The sequence below is a fragment of the Mesoplodon mirus genome, assembly GCF_964341445.2.
Source record: "Mesoplodon mirus genome assembly, chromosome: 2".
Taxonomy (NCBI): domain Eukaryota; kingdom Metazoa; phylum Chordata; class Mammalia; order Artiodactyla; family Ziphiidae; genus Mesoplodon; species Mesoplodon mirus.
Window position 1 is genome coordinate 212964758 of NC_138977.1, and position 20609 is coordinate 212985366.

At 38.8% G+C, this 20609-nt stretch overlaps 2 protein-coding genes across 6 annotated transcripts in view; one reads left to right on the forward strand and one right to left on the reverse strand.

Annotated features, from left to right (window-relative positions):
• The window catches only part of ACSL5 (acyl-CoA synthetase long chain family member 5), a 45146-nt gene extending 42014 nt beyond the window's left edge, over positions 1 to 3132 (forward strand). For all 4 annotated transcript variants that reach the window (XM_082639337.1, XM_082639338.1, XM_082639340.1 and 1 more), the window contains exons 19-22: positions 392 to 493; positions 970 to 1041; positions 1431 to 1577; positions 2541 to 3132. In XM_082639337.1, coding sequence (XP_082495463.1) covers positions 392 to 493; positions 970 to 1041; positions 1431 to 1571 — 315 coding nt within the window. In that variant the 3' untranslated portion in view covers positions 1572 to 1577; positions 2541 to 3132. The remainder of the gene's footprint in view (positions 1 to 391; positions 494 to 969; positions 1042 to 1430; positions 1578 to 2540) is intronic.
• A 2354-nt stretch (positions 3133 to 5486) lies between these two features.
• ZDHHC6 (zDHHC palmitoyltransferase 6) lies at positions 5487 to 20556 on the reverse strand. 2 transcript variants are annotated; one of them, XM_082611374.1, is made up of 11 exons: positions 20326 to 20556; positions 18836 to 19309; positions 18107 to 18198; positions 16754 to 16913; positions 15358 to 15519; positions 13663 to 13716; positions 9203 to 9370; positions 8109 to 8150; positions 7272 to 7417; positions 7130 to 7176; positions 5487 to 6103 (listed from the first exon to the last, which is right to left on the reverse strand). In XM_082611374.1, the coding sequence occupies exons 2-11, from the start codon at positions 19100 to 19102 to the stop codon at positions 6000 to 6002; spliced, it is 1242 nt and encodes a 413-aa protein (XP_082467500.1). In that variant the 5' UTR covers positions 19103 to 19309; positions 20326 to 20556; the 3' UTR covers positions 5487 to 5999. The 2 variants fall into 2 exon arrangements, with proteins under 2 accessions (XP_082467500.1, XP_082467501.1); XM_082611375.1 differs by lacking the exon at positions 20326 to 20556 and having other exon boundaries at positions 16754 to 16821; positions 18836 to 19024.
• Between the last annotated feature and the right edge of the window lie 53 nt (positions 20557 to 20609).

A 20609-nucleotide genomic window follows, 5' to 3' on the forward strand; every position in this document is an offset into this window, starting at 1 on the left:
ACTAAAGGGTAGCCATTCACCAGAAGAGCCCCATGGTGCACTTCGTTTCCACTACAATAGGAGTTCTTCTGGCACAAACTGTCTTATATATACTGCACTTGAACTTAGCTTCTTGGGAGTGGGGGAGGATTGATATGGACAGGCCAGAGATGCTTTAAGCTTAATGTTGAGCTCCACTTCTATTCATGTTTGAATAGAACAGTTTTGTAGAGATGTTGAGTGGGAAAATGCGATCAGAGTTCCATGAGGGTTTGAAATATATGGTGAGAAAACTGTAGGACGCCAGCACTGAATTTCAGGGCTTGGGAACAATCATGCATTCTGAGGTAACGCTTTCTTTCCCCACTGGGGGGCAGTGCTGCGCTAGTTCACATGCCTGTTTCCTTTCCAGTCATTCCTAGTGGGAGTGGTGGTTCCCGACCCAGATGTGCTTCCCTCATTTGCAGCCAAACTTGGGGTGAAGGGCTCTTTTGAAGAACTGTGCCAAAACCAAGTAAGTCTCACTCAGAAAAGCCTATGCCCACCCATGGGCCCGTCGTGGGAGGGGGAGGCCTCCCCAGCTTGGGCACCCACAGCTTCCTAGAGCCTCCTCTCTGGAAGAACAGACCCTTGCTGGGCGTGGACTGACTGCTTTTTTATTAGACTGGAAGAGAGGATGGGGAGTTTAAAAACAACCACCAAAATCCCTATTCTTTTTATAGTAGCATGTGCATTGTGGAAAAAATAACTGGAAAATGGGGAATTAAATAATGCCATCCAGAGAAAACCCCTGCTACCATTTAGATGTTTTTTCTTGCCATGACTTACTTTCTTTGAGCAACATTTAGGTATCACATGTGCTTGCACATACCCCCATATCCTGCTTTTATCCTGACGAGCTTAGCAGGCATTTTGAATTGGGTCATGCTCAGCCTTTCCTTTAGGCTCTTTTTCAACAGCCATGCTCTGAGCTATGTTTTACATTCCTAGGTTATAAAGGAAGCCATTTTACGAGACTTGCATAAAACCGGGACAGAAGGTGGCCTTAAATCCTTTGAACAGGTATGTATGACTCGTGTTATCCTGGTCTCTCATGTTGTAAAGTTTTAAAGTTCGCATTTATAATGGGGTTTAACATTTAAAAGTACAGTTTCCAAGGAACTGATTTTAGAGGTACTATTAGCCCATTAATGACACTGACCTTTGCATTTACCTGTCCAGCCCCTTCATGCTGTTCATTATTCCTCCTCCTTCTCCACTCATGTCTTTCCCAAATTATTAGTGTGTGAGAATGGGCATGTGTTACCTTTCTCTTTACCCTCCCACTTCATCAACGCCACTTTTATAAGGGGAAATATTCTTTAAGCGTCTTCACGTAGCATTTAGAGGGCTCTGCGGAACGGTCCACATCACTATTAAACACGTGTGTACGTGTGCATCTTCTCTTCCAGGTCAAACGCATCTATCTTCATCCAGAGCCATTTTCCATTGAAAATGGGCTCTTGACACCAACCTTGAAAGCAAAGAGGGGAGAGCTTGCCAAATACTTTCGGACTCAAATCAACAGTCTGTACGAGAAAACCCAGGAGTAGGTTAAGGTACTTACGGCTGCGAGGGGCTCAGAGGTAGCCTGCCTTGTGGGAATATGGATTAAAAACTAATCTTACATTCATTTTTTTTGTCTTTCCTCCTGTCTGTTGTTGTAGCTACCTACTAAATTATAAAACCATAGTTTTGGGCTTCCCAGGTGGCCCAGTGGTTGAGAGTCCGCCTGCCGATGCAGGGGACACGGGTTCGTGCCCCGGTCTGGGAAGATCCCACATGCCGCGGAGCAGCTGGGCCCATGAGCCATGGCCGCTGAGCCTGCGCGTCCGGAGCCTGTGCTCCGCAATGGGACAGGCCACAATAGTGAGAGGCCCACGTACCGCAAAAAAACCAAAAACAAAAACCATAGTTTCAGGGCTTTTTAAAAATATTAAGTGAGAGAACTTACCATGTGGAAGCTTAGCCTTGAACTAAATAACTCTTGTCCTTCCCATCTTAAATGTTGCTGACATTTAGGGCTACTTCTATCAAGATACCTTTCTTCAAGGTCCATTTGTATCTTTGTTCCTTCCTTGTGATCTCCAACCTTTGTAAGTGATAACTAGTTCAAGGGCCAAAGTGACCCTTTGGGAATTCTTCCATGTTTTCTAGTAAACCTAAATTGTTGGCAGTCTCAACATTTAGGCCTTCCAGTGTTCAAATTAAGAGAACTTTAAGTTCTGAAAAGCTGTTTATAATTCATGTTTTCTAACCATTCCACAAAACCACTAACATTGAGTTTTCACCTATCACAATATTAATTAATCATATCTGTGAGACAAATTTCTTCTTTGTACTTCTGTGTCCACTGAAGTTTGTGTCCAGAAGGGAAAACTGTGATCACTGAGCATTTCCTAAACCCTGTAGTTTCTCTGACTTGGGAGAATTTAAAACTGGGCCTATGATATTTTGTCCAAAAAGTATGTTCTAAAAGTGTTTTCTGCAGTATACCTGGTAACTGAACCTCTTCCCGACAGTTTGCTGCTGAGCTGGAAGCTGTGGGGGAAGGAGCTGAAACTCATGTCAAGTGCACTTTTCCAGTAAATGAAGCAAGCACTGAGTAACAACCTCCTGAACTGGGAATGAAGACCTATGGGCAAGCATGAAGCCTGCACAACAGGCTTACCTTCTGGGAAGGAACTGACTGATCTTTCCTCCCCTGACTCAGTTCCTGCTGTACCTTACACCCCTTCAACACATGCTGCTTCCACTTGTAAATGTTAAGCATTCAGAATAAACCACTGCAGATAGCTTAAGCCGTGGTGTGTGTTTCCCCACAGACCGTGATGAGAACCAGCCTCAGACGGGGCCCCTTAACAATCATGTAAGCTAGCAGCTCTCAAACTTGGCTACACACTAGAATTACCTGGGAGTTTAAAAAGATATTGAGGCCTGCGTGACACTTAAGGGATTCTGACTAACATGGTCAGGGGTACAGCCTGGGCATCAGGACTTTTAAAAGGTCCCCAGGTGATTCTAGAATGCCACCAGGTTTGATAGCTACGTTGAAGACCAGGCCTTCTTATCCCACAGCTGTGAATAATAAAATAAATACCAGTCGAACCCTAACTCCAACTGAGCACAATTCATGTTCTTTCTCCTTTATCATCCAAGTAGTCTTGAACAGTGTTCCTTTCTGGTCTCTCACCGGAATTAAGGAGAATGTTCCTGGATGGTCTTTCTAGACCCTGAGCCCAGAAGAGCTGAGGAAACGTCTCTTCTTGGATATTTGAAACAGAAGGGCAGGCAGGAACTAACTTCCCTCCATGTCTAACTCCCACTGTCTCCCTGACCTCCTCTCGCACACCCCCTTCACTCATTCCAACTGCACCACACTGGCTGCCTTCCTGTCCTCAAACATGCCAGCCACGTTCCAGCCTGTTGTTCTGCCTAAAATGCAGATACTCCCAGAGACATGTGATCTGTCCCCTCATCCGCTTTAAATGTCACCTCCATCAGACTGTCCCACCTGCTTTCTTCATAATATATGACTCCATCTGACATATATTTTACTGTCTGTCCACCTCCCTACCCCTCACTGGAATGAGGCCGAGTTGTGCTTCATTCATTGATGAATCCCCAAGTGCCCTTCCCTTATTGTTAACTGTTATAAGCCAGACCCCCAAAGCTCAAGTTCCCTTCCTTGGAAAGAATTACTACTGGAATAGGTGACTACTATAATTCTACTCATGTGTTTAGAAGAGCCCAAAAAATAGCTTTGTATACTACAAAGCTACAGTAATCAAAACAGCATGGTACTGCCACAAAAACAGACACACAGATCAATGGAACAGGATAGAAAGCCCAGAAATAAACTCATGTGCTTATGGTCAATTAATCTATGACAAAGGAGGAAAGAATATACAATGGAGAAAAGACAGTCTCTTCAATAACTGGAGCTGGGAAAACTGAACAGCTACATGTAAAAGAATGAAATTAGAACATTCTCAAACACCATAACAAAATTAAACTCAAAATGGATTAAAGACCTAAATGTGGGACTGGATACTATAAAACACCTAGAGGAAAACATAGGCAGAACACTCTTTGACATAAATCACAGCAATATCTTTTTGGATCCATCTCCTAGAGTAATGGAAAGAAAAGCAAAAATAAACAAGTGGGACCTAATTACACTCAGAAGCTTTTGCACAGCAAAGGAAACCATAAAAGGGCAACCTACAAAACAGGAGAAAATATTTGCAAAGGATACAACCTACAAGGGATTCATTTCTAAAATACAGAAACAGCTTATACAGCTCAGTATCAAAAAAATAAACAACCCAATCAAAAAAGGGGCAGAAGACGCAAACAGACATTTCTCCCTACAGATGGCCAATAGGCACATGAACAGATGCTCAACATTGCTAATTATTCGAGAAATGAAAATCAAAACTACAATGAGATTTCCTCACACAGGTCAGAATGGCCATCATCAAAAAGTCTACAGATAAATGCAGGAGAGGGTGTGAAGAAAAGGGAACCCTCCTGCACTGTTGGTGGGAATTGGTGCAGCCACTATGGAGAAGAGTATGGAGGTTCCTTCAAAAACTAAAACTAAGTTACCATATGATCCAGCAATTCCACTCCTGGGCATATATCCAGAAAAGTTGAAAAAACTAATTCAAAAAGATACATGTGCCCCAATGTTCATGGAACCACTATTTACAATAGTCAAGACATGGAAGCAACCTAAATGTCCATGGACAGATAAATGGATAAAGATGTGGTATATAAATGCAGTGGAATACTACCCAGCCATAAAAAAGAATGAAGTAATGCCATTTGCAGCAACATGGGCGGACCTAGAGATTATCATACTAAGTGAAGTCAGACAGAGAAAGATAAGTATCATATGATATCACTAATATGTGGAATCTAAAAAAATGATACAAATGAAATTATTTAAAAAACAGAAATAGACTCACAGACATAGAAAACAAACTTATGGTTACCAAAGGGGAAAGAGGCAAGGAAGGATAAATTAGGAATCTGGGATTATTAGATACACACTACTATATATAAAATAGATAAACAAGAACCTACTGTATATCACAGGGAACTATATTATGTTGTAATAACCTATAATGGAAAAGAACTAAAAAGAATATATGTGTATATATATACATATATATATATAACTGAATATATACACACACACACACACACACACATATATATATATAACAATCACTGCTGTAAACCTGTAACACTGTCAACCAATTATACTTCAATTAAAAAAAAGTCTCCTAGAATCCTCTCATCTCAATATGCCATTAATTGGGTAATTTGAGGCAAATATGTATGTCTTAAGATTCATTATTAAAGATGTCGATTTTTCACAAGGCAGTAAAGCAGTTTTCCATAAGGAACTAAGACAATCCTTTTTAGTCAGCAAAAAGAAAGATACTTTGAGTAAAAACTATGATTTATACAGAACATCCATTGATCTTTATTTGATTTGACAAAATCTTCATTATTAAAAGACGGGTAATAAAATCTGAGCTTACACTGAATCTGCAAATTAAGTTCTATAGTATCTAGAATATTACATAAGAAATTTCAGCAGAGGGTGAGAGAGGATAAAAGCATCACATGCAGATGCTCCTGGCAAAGGGGGAACTATATCTGCAGGTGAGGTCCATCGTGTGCAGTGCATAAAAAAATCCTAGAGAAAATGCAATCGACTTACTTGGGTGAAGTGTTTTTCCTTTTGGGGAGAGGGAGCGGTGGCATCGAGGTGCAGGAATTCAAAGGTATGTGCAGAATGGCTTCTCCATTTCAAAATGATAATAAAAATATTTAGATCATGGCACTAGGGCACCTTTGAGGAAAAGAACACCTTAACCAGAGTAGGCTCATTGCATAATTCTTTAGTAATATGTACAATTTTCAAGTAATGGAGCGGACTTAGAGTAATTTTACTTCAAAAGTGGCTATCTATTTTTCTTCTCGCCCTCTGGGGCTTGATCGGTTTCAGCATCGCAGGGACACTTTTCTACACAGTTTCTAGGGAACCATCCTCTTATTCTTGAAACACCTGAGGGAGAAAATGAAACTGATATGAAATAGTCAGATATACCGCAATGACATTTGTGAGACCCATTAGTCCTATTACTTCCAATTAATAAGCTTTTAGTTAGACTTTACCACCCCCCACCATCTTTTATAAGCACAATATGAGGTTAAAGTTAAATAAATAAATAAAATAAAATAAATGTTCCCAACAAGCTAGAAAACAGATATTTTCCGAATTCCATCATCTGGGGAAGGAGCTGATGCAGCTCAGGAGAGCCCCAGTGGAGTGGGGACAACTTGGTGTTCACGTACATGTGTGTGACCATGAAGGAGTATGGCTCTGTCATACTTCATCTGTTCCGGGGGACTATCTCCCTGTAGCCTTTGTGAATTTTCCTTTTAGACTTTCTCTAACTTGTGCACTTCTATATCAAGCTTGCCTAAGCTGTCACATGGGTTAATTTATGATTAACCCAGTGTTTTCAAAAGAGAATCCTGGGTTAATCTTTACTTTAAAAAGGAACAATTCTTAAAAGTAAAAAAATCAAAGACACAGTTTCAATTCATTAGTTTTTATAATAACTTAATAGGACGATTCATTCAATGGGGGCGTGTATAGCATAGAAGCTTAGTCATAGGCTCTGGAGCCAGACTGCGTGGGCTGGAGTCTTGGCTCCATCTGCATTTAGTGTGGCCTTGGGCACGTTGCTTAGCCTCTCCACATTTCAGTTCCCTCACCAATAAAATGTCAATGACAGCACGGACCTCAGAGGGCTGTTGGGGACCTGAATACCACAAGTGAAGCATTTCCACAAGTGCCTGTCGCACAGTTAAGTATGGGGTGTGATGTTTGCTAATCACTGCAAAGACCCGATAAATACAAGTATATGGAGAAATAATACAAAGAGCTTTTTGTTGTTTAATGATGTGCCTTCCTATTTAGTTCCCCTAATGCACGTGATGTGACTGTTTATAAAAGTTATTCTTGTAAAATTTGCAGTTATTGCTGGCAGTCTTGTCCTTTAAACGCCCCCTTCCACTTTCATACCTTCTTTAATGGAGTCATCAAGAATTTTATCTCCATACAACCAGTATCTGAAATATTTAAAAGATTAAAATTAATTTTTGGGGGGGGGACTAGATGCCAATTTCGTCATTCAAGAAGAAATTCACTACTTTCTGTCACTTACCGTAAGCCTCTTGTGGCTAAAATGAACTCCCCTTTCTGTAGCCTTATCCGAGGCTCTTCAGTGCAGGGGCTCGTGAAGAAGGTTTTGATTCCTCTGTTCAAAGGACAGCAGGTACCACTGTAATCTTCTATTACTTTATACTGAACCTGTCATTAGTGAGCAGAAGAACAATTTAACATTAACCCATACCTGAGGTTTTTTAAGTTTGAATGTAAACTGTTAAAGGTAGATCCAAAATATCAGGCAAGTCTTCCCCTCCTGGTTCCCTATCTACCCTTTATAGAAGGTAATTAATTGATGCTTCTAATTCTCAGGCTTTTTCTTACCTTTCATTTCAAGCACATGGCTAAGAATGAAATTTTAGAAGCAGTGCTGTCCAGTAGAACTTTCTGCAGTGATAGAAATGTTTTATACTTGTGGTATCCAGTGTGATAGCCGCTAGACACATGTAGCTACTGAACACTTTTAATGTGGCTGGTGCAACCAAGGGACTTAATTTTTAATTTTATTTAAATTAATTTAAATAGCCACATGTAGCTAGTGGCTGTTGAATTATTCAGCATCACTGTAAGGACAAGTTTCACACTAGGGAACTATATTGAGGATAATTATCTTTTGACAATATAAATTGACTAAATTCCCTCCAAACCTCCAGTCCAAACTATTTAAATGAAAACAAAAGTACTATGCATTAAATTTCAACAAATGTATTAAGAAATATTATTTAGTAAAAGCTAACAGTTGGTTTTTACTCAAAGGCAATTTTAAAAGCTAAACAGAAGTACAGAGCCTGACAAAAGAAAAAGAAATTAGTATCATTGCAAAAGAATTACTTACACTTCTGACTCTTTTATCTGCTTTTTGTTTCAACTGTTCTATCTGTTTGGAAGATATAAAAAAAAATGAAGTCTCTCATCTCAATGTTTAAAAACAGGCTTTCCTCATTTACTATAGCACAGTGACATGACAAACTCCCAATTTTCCAACATTTCAAATTGCTGACAATTTAAAGGCCGCCTTTTTTCTTTTCTTTTTTTTTTTAGCATGGAAAGAAGGCCCTATGACTAAAAACTGGTACTGAAATGGGGCCTCCTTCTCAGTGTTCCCTCTCCAATGTCTTTATTCACAGAGCACTCCCTGTGGCCCAGGAATCAGGGAGATGTGCTCTCTGCCCTCAGGGGGCTTCCGGGCTCGTCCCTGAGGTGAAGAGGATACAGAGACTCACTGATCCTTTAGAGAGAAGGTGAACAGACTGCAAACTTCACCAACAATGAGTCTTGATTAAAAGTCACCATTTCAACTCCTTTTCTCCACTTATTCAGCAAGTTTATTAAATGTTACTACACTAGATATAGTAGGGGAAATAACCTCTGCCTAGAATCTTGCCAAGTTAAGGACATAAGATACAAGAATTAAATAAAAATGAGACCTCATGTGCTAATATGCATTAGTATATGATTAAGTGCCAAATCCAGCTGAGTCTAGAGTGGGGAGGTAAGTCTTTATGGAAGAGAGGGCAGTGGAACTGGTCTGAATAATTTCTGATAAAGAGGAGCTCATATGACATAGAAAAAACAGTGTTGGGGAAGAGTTAGGTGTCAGGAATGTACCAGGAATTCGCTGAGTAGACTAGGCTGATTGGAAAGGATGATTCCTGCTAGGATGTAGGTGAAAGGTAGCTTTTGGCCAGATTTTATAAAACTAAGTTAAGGAATCAGGACTTTATCTCACAGGTATGAAGAAGTAAGGAAAGATTTAAACAGAAGGAGGGACATGATACAAGGAGTGCTTTAGAATTAATTTAGATTCATTTGACATGCTGAAAAAATTCTTATTACTTATTTTACTATAAAATGCCATCGGAGTTAAGGAGAAGTTAAGGGGAAGAAGGTGAGGCAAAAAGGCAAGACTATCTGAACAAAAATACTCACTGTTAAGCTGTACTGGTGACAGCCTTCTCTTATTGGCCAATCCAGTCCATCTCCTTTGGGGACCCCTGACCACGTAAAAACCTGTTTAAAGTTCTTCCATCTACTTCCCATATCATAAGGAAAAACAAAGACTTCATCTAGTTGATAATATTGAATTCGATCTTTAGCCTGTGGGTAACAAAGATGTAAGATGGCAGATACATCTGTCTTAAATGGCTTTTAGTAATATACTATTGAGAACATTTATTCCTCAAATTTGTATCATTCCTAAAAATGCTTCCTCCTTGTTGTAACCTTAGAGTACACAGGAGAAATAAACACACTTATCACAATATAGGAAGAACTTGACACACAATACCAACCTTGTATGAGACCATCCAGAAAATGTCTGACAGGAGTTACTCAGGAATACGCCTAAATAAGACCAAATTTAAGCATTCAAAAACGTTTATTAAAGGAGTTAGTAACTTTATTCCATATAGAAAAAGTCCTCAATGTTCCTGCTTGTTCAGCAGAACAAAGGAATCCAGGTGTAAAGAAGATATATTGATAAGGAGGTTTAAGAGAAAACAAGGGTTTATTCAGGATGGAAGGAACCATTAGGTGGGGTGCACTAGAACGCAACGGCGGCATCCTGCGTGGCAGCAACACCTGTGTGAGTGGCCAGGAGAGGTGTGACGGGGGAGTCATCATTCTATGAAAATTATTTTTTTTTAAAGCTAGCAGGTATGTGTAAGAGATCTTTCAGTTTTATATACCATTACATATGTGTATATACTTATTTATGTAGGCATTTATATGTACATCTTATGCAAATATATATAAATATTCAGGTTTCATAAATTATATTCTAGGCATTTAAATTGTTAGCTTTTACTTAAAGGGATAAACTGGCTTAGAATTTCTGATAGAAATTTCTAAGAAATTTCTTAGAATTTCTGAATTTCCACTGACACCTAGTGGTATAAAGATACACCATTTATTCCTACAATAAGTGTACAAATCCAGTTGATACTTACAGTGTAATAAAATCTGTAATTTTGATACATTTTAACTTAATACAATCATTTATTTGATTTTTACTGAGCAACAGAGTGCCAGTTTTAAAATAACTTCTAGATTTAGCATGGCACTTTATAAAGAACTTTGGTCATTAGCAAAAAAAACACTGTTAATCTAATGTCAACATATTATGCTAACTAGAGACGATACCTTGAAATATTACCGGGGGACAGCATTTTAGGGAAAAGCTTTTGCAGTTACTTATAAAGTGATGTTGATGTTAATTCAATTAAAAGAATTGTCAAGCTGCAACATGACAACATGTAAGTCCATCCCCACCCAGACAGTAAAGGGTAATTTCTTTTCCCTTTTTATAAGCAAAAGCTTCAGAGTCTTCAAAATAATTAAGAGCCTCAGAGAACAGAGATCTAGAATATTAAGAAAGGAAAAGTGCTAAGGATGAGAGTAGCTTACAAACATAACCAAGGCGTGGTCTTTAAGAGAAGCACTCAGTGAAGACGGGGGATTCCAGCAATACTGTGTGTTAAAAGGTGACAGAGATGTGCAGTAACTGCTACAGGAAAATGGTACAGAAGTACTTAACCTAGTCTGGGGAAAGTCAAGGAAGGTTCCTTGGAGGAAGTGACAGCTAAATTAAGTGTTGAGGGACAAGAAATTAGGCAAAAAATAGGGGGAAAGAATATTCTAGGCAGAGGGAACAACATGTGAAAAGATACAGAAGCTTAAGATGTGCAAACTATTTGGTATTAGCCGGTATTGAGTGTGAATGGGGTGGGAGGGGTAGAAATGAAGTTGGAGAAGCAGGTAGGAGCAAGACATAAAAGGTTTTATTGATATTACGCATACGCTAAGGAGCTTGGACTTAAACCCGTACATCAGTGGTTCTCAAAGTATGCTTTGCATACCTCCTTGAGTCCCCAAGACCTTTTCTTGGAGTTGAACGAAGTCAGACAACTTTCATAATAATACGAAGATGTTATTTGCCTTCTTCATGGTGTTGACATTTGCAACAGTGGGTAAAACTGCTGGCACCTTAAGCAGGAATCAAGACAGTGGCACCAAACTGTATTAATAGGTGCTATATTCTTCACTGCTACACACTCATAATTCAAACAAAACCAAACCAACAAAAAGCCCAGTTTTACAAAAAAATTTCTTGATGAAGAAATAAAAATTATTTTTATTAAATCTCAGCCCTCAAGTAGATGTCTTTTTTTTTTAAGTAGAAGTCTTTAATATTCTGTGTGACAAAATGGAAAGTACACATAAAGCTTGCCAAAGTGCTTATCTCAAGAAAAACACTTGTTTGAGTTGTGAGCTAACAAAAGCTGTGTAGCCAGCTTTTTTCATGTAATGCTATTTTTACATGAAAGAATGAGTAATGTAACAGAAAAACCAAGGTTATTCAGACCTCAGTATTTAGTGGACATCTTCTCGAAAATGAACAAAGTCAGGCTGTTACTTCATATAAACAACTGAGTGTTGCCAGTGGAAAAAATAAGGCTTTCAAGTGAAAATTGGAATTTGGAAAATTTATAGCCACCACTATGAGCTTGACAGCTTTCCAATATTTAAAGATTTTCCCCATAAAATTGGTAGTGATATGAATGAATACGGCTTTTAGATATTGTATAATGAAATGTGTCAACGTTTTAAAAATCTGTGTAATGCTGTAAACTACTATTTTCCAAATGACCAATGCCTGATGCTCTATGTGGGTACCAGATCCATTCAAAGAGCAAGATAGATTGATGGATTTAAATACAAAAGAATACAAAGTTTACTGATGTAGTTTCAGATCTCACATGCAACTAACCTCTCAAGAACTAGCACTTGTCAAGCTTTAATGTATTATCAAGGAATATCCACTATTATGTAAAAGACATGTTAAAATACTCCACCCTTTTCTACCTACTTATCTGAGGCTGAATTTTCTTTTTTTTTTCTTTTTTTTTTATAATAGTGTTTATTTATTTTTACTTGTTGACAGTTTGCTTTATTTATTTATTTATTTATGGCTGTGTTGGGTCTTCGTTTCTGTGCGAGGGCTTTCTCTACTTGTGGCAAGCGGGGGCCACTCTTCATCGCGGTGCGCGGGCCTCTCGCTGTCGCGGCCTCTCTTGTTGCGGAGCACAGGCTCCAGATGCGCAGGCTCAGTAGTTGTGGCTCACGGGCCCAGTTGCTCCGCGGCACGTGGGAGCTTCCCGGACCAGGGCTCGAACCTGTGTCCCCTGCATTGGCAGGCAGATTCTCAACCACTGCGCCACCAGGGAAGCCCTGAATTTTCTTCATATACTTCAATCAAAGCAACATATCGCAACAGATTAAATGCAGAAGTAGATGTGAGAATCCAACTGTCTTCTGTTGTCAGATATTAGAGATTTATATAAAAAATACCACTTCCTATTTTATTTTGGAAAATTTAATTATTTTTCCCAAAAAACATGTTATTTTTATTAACATATAATGGATTTATTGTTATTTTAAAATGAAATAATAAATATTCAAAGATTTTCTCAGTTAGAAAATATGGCAAATGTCAATAGATATAATACACATTAACAAAAGCTCTTTAGTGTCCTTAACAATTTTTGAGAATGTAAAAGGTCCTGAGACCAAAACGTTTGAGAACTGCTGCTGTAAATGAAAGCTCACCAGCTGGCTGCCAGGGGGCTAAATATGTCCTATAGGTGTGTTTTATTTGTCCCACAAAGGTTTTTTGTTTGTTTTTAATTTGAATTGCTTGCCAGTGCTTAAAAGTAGAAAGGAGGTAACACAGAAATCCAGATCTCTGACTTTTCTTGGAAAAAAAAAAATTATACGATCTCACAATACTGGGTGAGGATTTCCCTGTGGCACCAATCAGCTTTGTCTGCCGGGCAGCTCTGGCCTACAGGCTGGCTCCCCACATCTAGGTTATTTGCCTGGGCCCTAGTGCATTTGGGTTTACAACCCCTGCTACAGTGATAGTGAGGCTCTGAGAAGTTTTAAATAGGGAGTGGGGTAGTCAGATGTACTTTTTATATCAGAATCACAATGGACAGCGTGAAGTATGTACTGGAGGTTGTGAGGTCTGTAACAAGCTAAATGTTATAAGCCCTATCTGATGTCTAAAGCCTATGTGATGGCACCTTGGTAGGACAGAAGTTCCTTTCCCAATGGGTTGCCTTCTCCTCTAGTCTGAGAGAGTACAGCCAAATGGTTTCATGTGTGGCTTAGGCCTCTTCAATAACTCAGTGTGTGAGATAGCTCTGTGGGAGTCATATTAAACCAGGAATAAATCAAACGGTTCCTATGATCACCTTTTACATGGCATGCAAATGACGTAAGGAAGCCATTTGGTAGCCAAGTTTTCATTTTGGGGCATTTATTAGTTAATCTGGTCTATTAGTTAATCAGTACTTTATCGATATTGAGGAAACAATTATAAAATTTACCTTCTCTTCAATCCATGATTCAATAGAAGTTTTGTTTCTGAGAATTATTTTCATCTGGAAATTAAATGATAAATAGTAAAATTTCATAATGTGACTGGTTCATTTAAGATTATCATCTTTACACTAACCCTATGAGGTAGTTTTTATTGTTCCACTCCATAGATGAAGATATCAGGATAACAGAGATTAAGTAACAGAGTGTGGTCCATCTGACTCTTAACCACTGTACATCTTCACATGAATGATTACATCGATCCACAGTTAAATCTGAATCTACTGTTTAAATAAAAAAATCATGTTTTATGTACTATCTTCTGAATAAGTTTTTCAGAGTATTAATAAAATATTGATATAATCCATTCAATCAGTATTATATAGATGTATTATGCTATTAAAATCTTTTACCACTATTTTTAATCTTAAATGCATGATTAATCTATTTATTACAAGTAAAAGTGACTCATTGCAGTCAACCTAGATATTTTGCTTGCCATAAAAACTGAATATTTTCAGTATTGATTCTATTTTTTGATTTTCCTAGCTATGACAATTCCATTTATGTAGGTTTTTACACCACAGGATTTTAGTTTATTTCTAATATGATTCTTAATTATAGGGATTAAGGAAAATTTTTCAAAGAATTTGATCCCAGGCTAGTAGAAAACGTGAACTATAACCAAAACCAGGTTATTTTAAAACCAAGAGTTCAAAAAGGGCTGGGTGATGCATCAGGGCCCTGAAGCCCAGCGTTTCTAATTCTATACGTCTTGCAATTCTTTGAAGTCTCGATGTACCTTCATGGAGACAGTGTGACACAGTAAGGACAACCCTGGACTGGGAGTCCTTATCATATTCCAAGGGCCTACCTAGCACAATACCTGGTCCACAGTGGGCCTTCAGTGAATGAATAAACCAATGAAGTGAATGAAATGAGTCATAAGAACTATTTTTTGATCCGTTCAGGGCCACATCCTCCTTCTCTGTGTTCTCATATTGCACTTTGTACATAAATCTACGCCATACACATGACCCTGTATTAGTTAACTCTTCACCACTCATTGTGAGTTCCCTAATGGCAGGAACCCTTCATTTTCATTCTTGTAGCCTCAGTAATTAGCAAAGTGATTCATCACAGAGTAGACATTAAATAGCACCTATATTACAGGGTTGTTATGGAGATTAAATGAGCTGACACATGTAAAAAGCCTAAAACAGCACTCAATAAATGTTAGCTATGTTGTTATGATTTTGATTTAATATATGCTACTATAAAATAACAATAATTATGTTTATTGAATATATGTCTACTGAATACATGAATGGATGATCTTGGCTATGTCACTTAACCTTCCTGTGACTTAATTACTCATCTGTAAGGAAGGGAAAACAATACTCCTCTTCGACCTCTTTTGGGGTTGATGTGAAGATCAAGAGAGACAGTGAGAAGAGCTTTCTCAAGTATAAAATGCTATGTAACTCTTAGTATTTTAAAAATTAAATCAATAACCTAGAAATTCTGGCAAAGTCACTTCAAAATTATCTGACTAGTAGAAGATTAAATTAATCACCTACATGGAATAAGTACCAATAATCTCCATTTCACACTGCATACTTAAATGGAAGCTTTATCTCTTTCTCTTTACAAGTGGCCCCAATAACTTGACAACTTTAGCTAGAGGTAATAAAGGAACTTACCTGGATAAAAAACAACATCCCAACAGCTATGGTTGTTCCTAAAGCTAATCCCAAGGCAAACAAGGTGGCAGCAAATGCAGCTAATCCAAACGGAATAATCGGAAGAGGATCTCTCCGGGCTGCACTCATATCAATCTTTACTGTGTTCCACCCAAAGGAGAGCTATAAACAATAACAACAACACACACTCGAAATACTTGGTTGTCGTAAACGGTCAGACTCTACCATTTAAAATAACTTGGTCAAAAAGATCAACAAATGACAACTCGACACTGTGGCCAAAGCAAACAGAGCTGTTTCTAATCCATACTGTGGTTTGAACTCATACTGATATGCATGAGATCATTCTTAGGTATTCTACAACGTTTTTTGTTTGTTTGTTATTGTTCCCTCAGAAAGTGTTAGGTAGACCGCACAAACATTACTATGCATGAACAACACCAATCTAAGCTGTAACTGCGTCTCCCATCCTCTCCTTGTTTTCCTCTATTTACAGTGATTTCCACAGCGACAAACATAACCTAGGATTCAGTGGTTTCTTCCCTCGTGTTCCACAACGAGAGGTTTAAAAACTAGCAAAATGTAGGCCAAATATGGCCTGCTGATGTGTACTGCCTGGCCTACAAAATGTTTTAAAATATGAAGTTAGGTACCAAAATTTAGAAATTTAGTGATTTAGAAATCAGACTTCACATAAAAAAAATCCAGATTTTCAGATTTTTCTTGAAAAACCAGATGATCTGACATCAGCAGGCTGGATTTCCAAACATCAAGAACTGGCTGAAGTCAAATATGGGTTGTTCCCTGTGTGAAGGACTTGTGTTTTCCAGTTTACCACATCCCACCAGGCCTGTTTCCCTCATTGACCCTCCAGACCTCTTTAGGGGCCTCAATTTGTGACTACTGATCCTTATCTCATGCCTACTTGCCCATAAATCAACTCAGTCAGTTGCACCATATCTTAGAATGTGCACCTGCTCTGTAAGCCACGCTCCAGGACACTGGATTTAGAAATGAACAGAAGAACTACAACTGGCCACAGGATCGAATGGAAACAGAAGGCACTAGTATTGTCTTCTTTCTCCCTCTTCTGCTTTTTCCTCTAACTATTCTTTACCATAGCTACCAAGTTTGAAGTCCAGTAAGTTATACATAGTACTAAAGTAACTGTCAACTTCAACTAGAGCATATAAGGTGAGTTTCCAGAACAAAATGATCTTTCCTCGTCTTAAAAACTGTTTTGCTGCTTTTTTAAAAGCAATCCTTATAGAGGATTATAAAACAAAGTTCTATTTCCCCACCTAAATTGTAGAAAGCATATTTCCAAAAGGAACTTCTTAAATAATCTTAATAACTACTATTTAAGCTGGCATGATTTTATAACATTTTCACTTACCCGATTATAAAGCTGTGTATACATTGTCATAACAAAAATAAAGGCAGCATGAATACAACCCAGTGGTGCTAAAAGCAGAAACAGTGTGAACGAAGCATGATTTTGATAACCACAGCAGTTGTTGATCCAAGGACAGTGATGGTCCATCTTCATCACACACCTAACAAGAAAAATTTACATGAAACGTGAGGCAGAAAATCCTGTCTACTTTAAATAACTTTGGTCTTCAAACGATCAAGCACATCGGAATCTAGCGTGTCCACGTGTGGTCACAGAGGAATTATACTTCATGGAACAGAAAGAAAAATCTTTATGAGTTTTTAAACAGTGACTCCTTTTAAATTTTAAACAACACAAGAAAGGGCAGGCTTTGTAACAGCATCTGAGGAAAAGATGTCTGCTACAAGTGACTTTGTTTAAAGAAGTCTGGAGGCCCGCTGAGAGGTTCATTATAAAGAAATGAGCATAGTTCCTGGTTTTCCTCTAGCTCTGAAATGCAGTGACTGAAGTGGAAAACAACAGAGACTGAACAAAATTACTTATAAATCTCCACTGGGGTTGATGGGGCCTAGCAGACGCTTGTAACTTCCTTCCTTCCTGTTCTTTTCCTTTAGATGTGGAGTCTCTAAGCTAAGCAAGCTAACTCCGGAATATAAGATGTGGTTTAATAAGCAAAGTCTTACTCTGTTTCCCTTCCTTGAGGCTGCTAGAAGAAAATTTTCTTGCCTCAAACTAAACTTTATTTGCCCCCCCAATGGTCCCCCTAAACCTCAACATTCTCATAATAAATTTCTTATTTATCAGTGGACATAGGTGTTCATTAAAAAAGGTTCTAGCTTAATTCACATTTTTCATAGTGATTCTGTTTTCTTCCAATTAAGTTTTGTATATAAGACACCTGTGATAATAGGCACCTGGATTCATTTATTAGATCTGTATAAAGTGTAAATGTTAGTCAACTAAATAATGGAAAAAGCAGGTTGCCTTTATAATTTAGACTCAGAACAATTCTAAGGCTAGTCAAGATGACAGTCGACAATTAATCCTGATTTATGAAAACAACCTAAAGGTATAACTTTTTACCCTGCTCTTGGCAAGGCAAGAAGCAAAGTGAACCTGTACTTTTCTAGAAAAATCTTTTCACTTATAACAAAAAAGAGTCATACTTATTATCAGAATTGACAATTTAAAAGTAAAATGAAGATTATGACACTTAATTATTCTGACAACGTTATTTAAAAAGTAGCCACCTTGCAGAAAATAAAACTAGGATTGATGTGGTAGAAAGAATAACAACAAAAGACCAGTAATCAAGTTGATCAATCCCCAATAAAGAGCAAAGACAGACAGTACCTGTTACACTTTCTGCAATGATGTGACCGTGGTGCCTTGTATGCTTGGCAGACTTTACAATATTGGAGGTACATGCTATCCTGAGAATTTTCCTTGGCAGCAAAATAGAAACAAAACATAAACTTCTGGGTAATTGGAAAAGTGATGTTGCTGTTACCAGAAATTCACTATTTAAAAATATTTTAACTCAAATATAATGGCTGGAAATGCAAGTTAAAATTCCAATTCCATCCTTTCCCCATCTCCCATAAAAGAAAATCAAACCATAGTATTTATTCATAAGGCGTGACTTGTTATTACCAGGCTGTCCATTATTTCTGAATACTTTATGGTTTAAAACAGTAGTTTCTAAAGTTTTTCTCAGTTATAAGGGTGTTAATATGTTACATGAAAAAAGATCCTAGAGCCAAACCACACTGTAGAATTATGAGGTGAATGATATGCAGTGTTTCCTAGAAACTTATGCACTCATCACCACCCCTCCATTTTTTTTTTTTTAATGCAGAAGTATTTAATGAAATTGCTTTGGGAAATACTAATTTAGATCCATACTTTCAAACCAGTATAAAATAAATTCTTTGAGCTCTAAATGATCGGTGATTAGAATAATACACTTAGTCTCTACCAAAGCAAACAGCAGGCTGTGTTTGATCTTACTGGTTGGCAGATAAGGCAAAAACTAAATATATTACCATGAGGGTTCACCATCTTAAGGAATCTTTTTCTTACCGGTTTCCACCCCAGAGGGACGAAGCCAGGACCAACAAACATGGCATTGAAGTAATTATAAAGAATCATGACAGTCCAATTTATCAACATGATGAAGTTCATGCTTCCTCCAGTGGTATGTAAGGGCCAATACCACAACACAGAGTCAATCATGGCCATGGTAGAACATATTGCTATAACACCAAGGGCTATAATGGGACCCCAGTGACAAAGTCTCTTTACTTCTTGTAGATTTTCAAACTTGATAACTGAGCAGAATGTACCCATTTTGGTGAGGAAGAACTCCTTCCTGTTTTTAAAGAACTACAGATTTCCTTTTTCTGTGCACACATTTCCATGTGCCACAAGTCCATGTGTGTTCCTTAATTGTCATGCCTTCACATTGTGGGATGTTAATGCAGATTACGCCATGTTCACTGTTACACACTCTTTATGTTTCGTAGGAGAATCCAGTACCTTGGTTTGAAATCCAATCTAAAGAAACAAAATGAGAAAGTTCGGTAAGACGTTTTACTATGTACTGTATTTGTTAATTCCAATAACCACCTAAACAAAAGCAGCTCGCAAGTACTTTACTATGGAATGAGTACCTCATCAAACGTCAAAAAGAACTATTTTCGTCTTATCCAAACTTTCCTCACGTCTGAATAGCACCTAAACTGGACACGTGATTGTAAAATGGTTGTTTTTATTCTTTTGTTCCCAACTTGTCAGAGGACTGTGTCTATGCAACCGTTTCGTGAATGGTTTGAGGAGACGAAGAATTTTAGAGCTGGGAAGGAGGGCCTTAGGGTTGGCCTAATCCAGCTTCCTTCTTCATAGAAAAGAAAATGGCTTGGAGAGGCTGAGTGAGTAAACCACGGCGGTAACAGATGAACTCAACAGAAGCCAAGTCATCAAACTCCCTCTGTGGAGTTCTAAACTGCCTCTTACCCAGTCTCGAATTACATAAAGTATGATCCAGACATGGTCTACACCATTTGCCTGCGGTTGCCCCCCAAACACTAACTTAAGGGTCTATTTGTGTCAAAATAAAGAAGCGGAAGGGTGAAAGCAAAGAGACTGCAAGGAAGGGAGGGGAGAGATAAGTGTGTGTGAACTCACTATCGGAGGCGTATAGGAGAAGGAACATGATGAGAATATTTGAGGAAAAAAAAAAATAGAGGAAGTGTCTCCCGGAGCGAGGGACGGGGAAGTCAGGACGGCGAGCGCCGGGAAGATCTGTAGAAGGGTATTTCGGACTGGACTGGAGTGAGTCAAGGGAAGAAGATCAGAGGTACAGAGTAACAGAGACTTCCAGGCAACAGATGCCGCTGCCCCGTGCCTCAATTTCCCGCCCGTGTCATGGAGCGGAGCGCTTAGAAATCCTCACTCAGGGGAAGAACATCTTGGTAAGTGTGGTTGGTCTCAACATTCTGGAGACTCTGGCCTCACTCGGGTGGGGCGAAGACCGCCAAAATCATGGTCACGTCCCGTGATTTGACTCCCACCTCAGTCTGGTCCTCAGTGCCCGCTCTTTGGCCATCGCATTTCCGGGGCGGCTCGGGCTCACCCGGAGCAGGTTTTCTCCGGCTCGGAAAACTCCGTCATGGGTACCCCAGGCGAGCGCAAGTAGAAAGTAAATCCTGTGGGCTAGAGGCTGGAGTACGGGACCAGCCTCCACCCTCGCGTTGCTCCGCCAGCGGCCTCGCCGCAGCTCTCCCGCTCAGGCTCAGTGCGCAGTCTCCGTGACAGCCACTTCCGGGAGGTTCGCCGCATCAAACTTCCCCCTGGA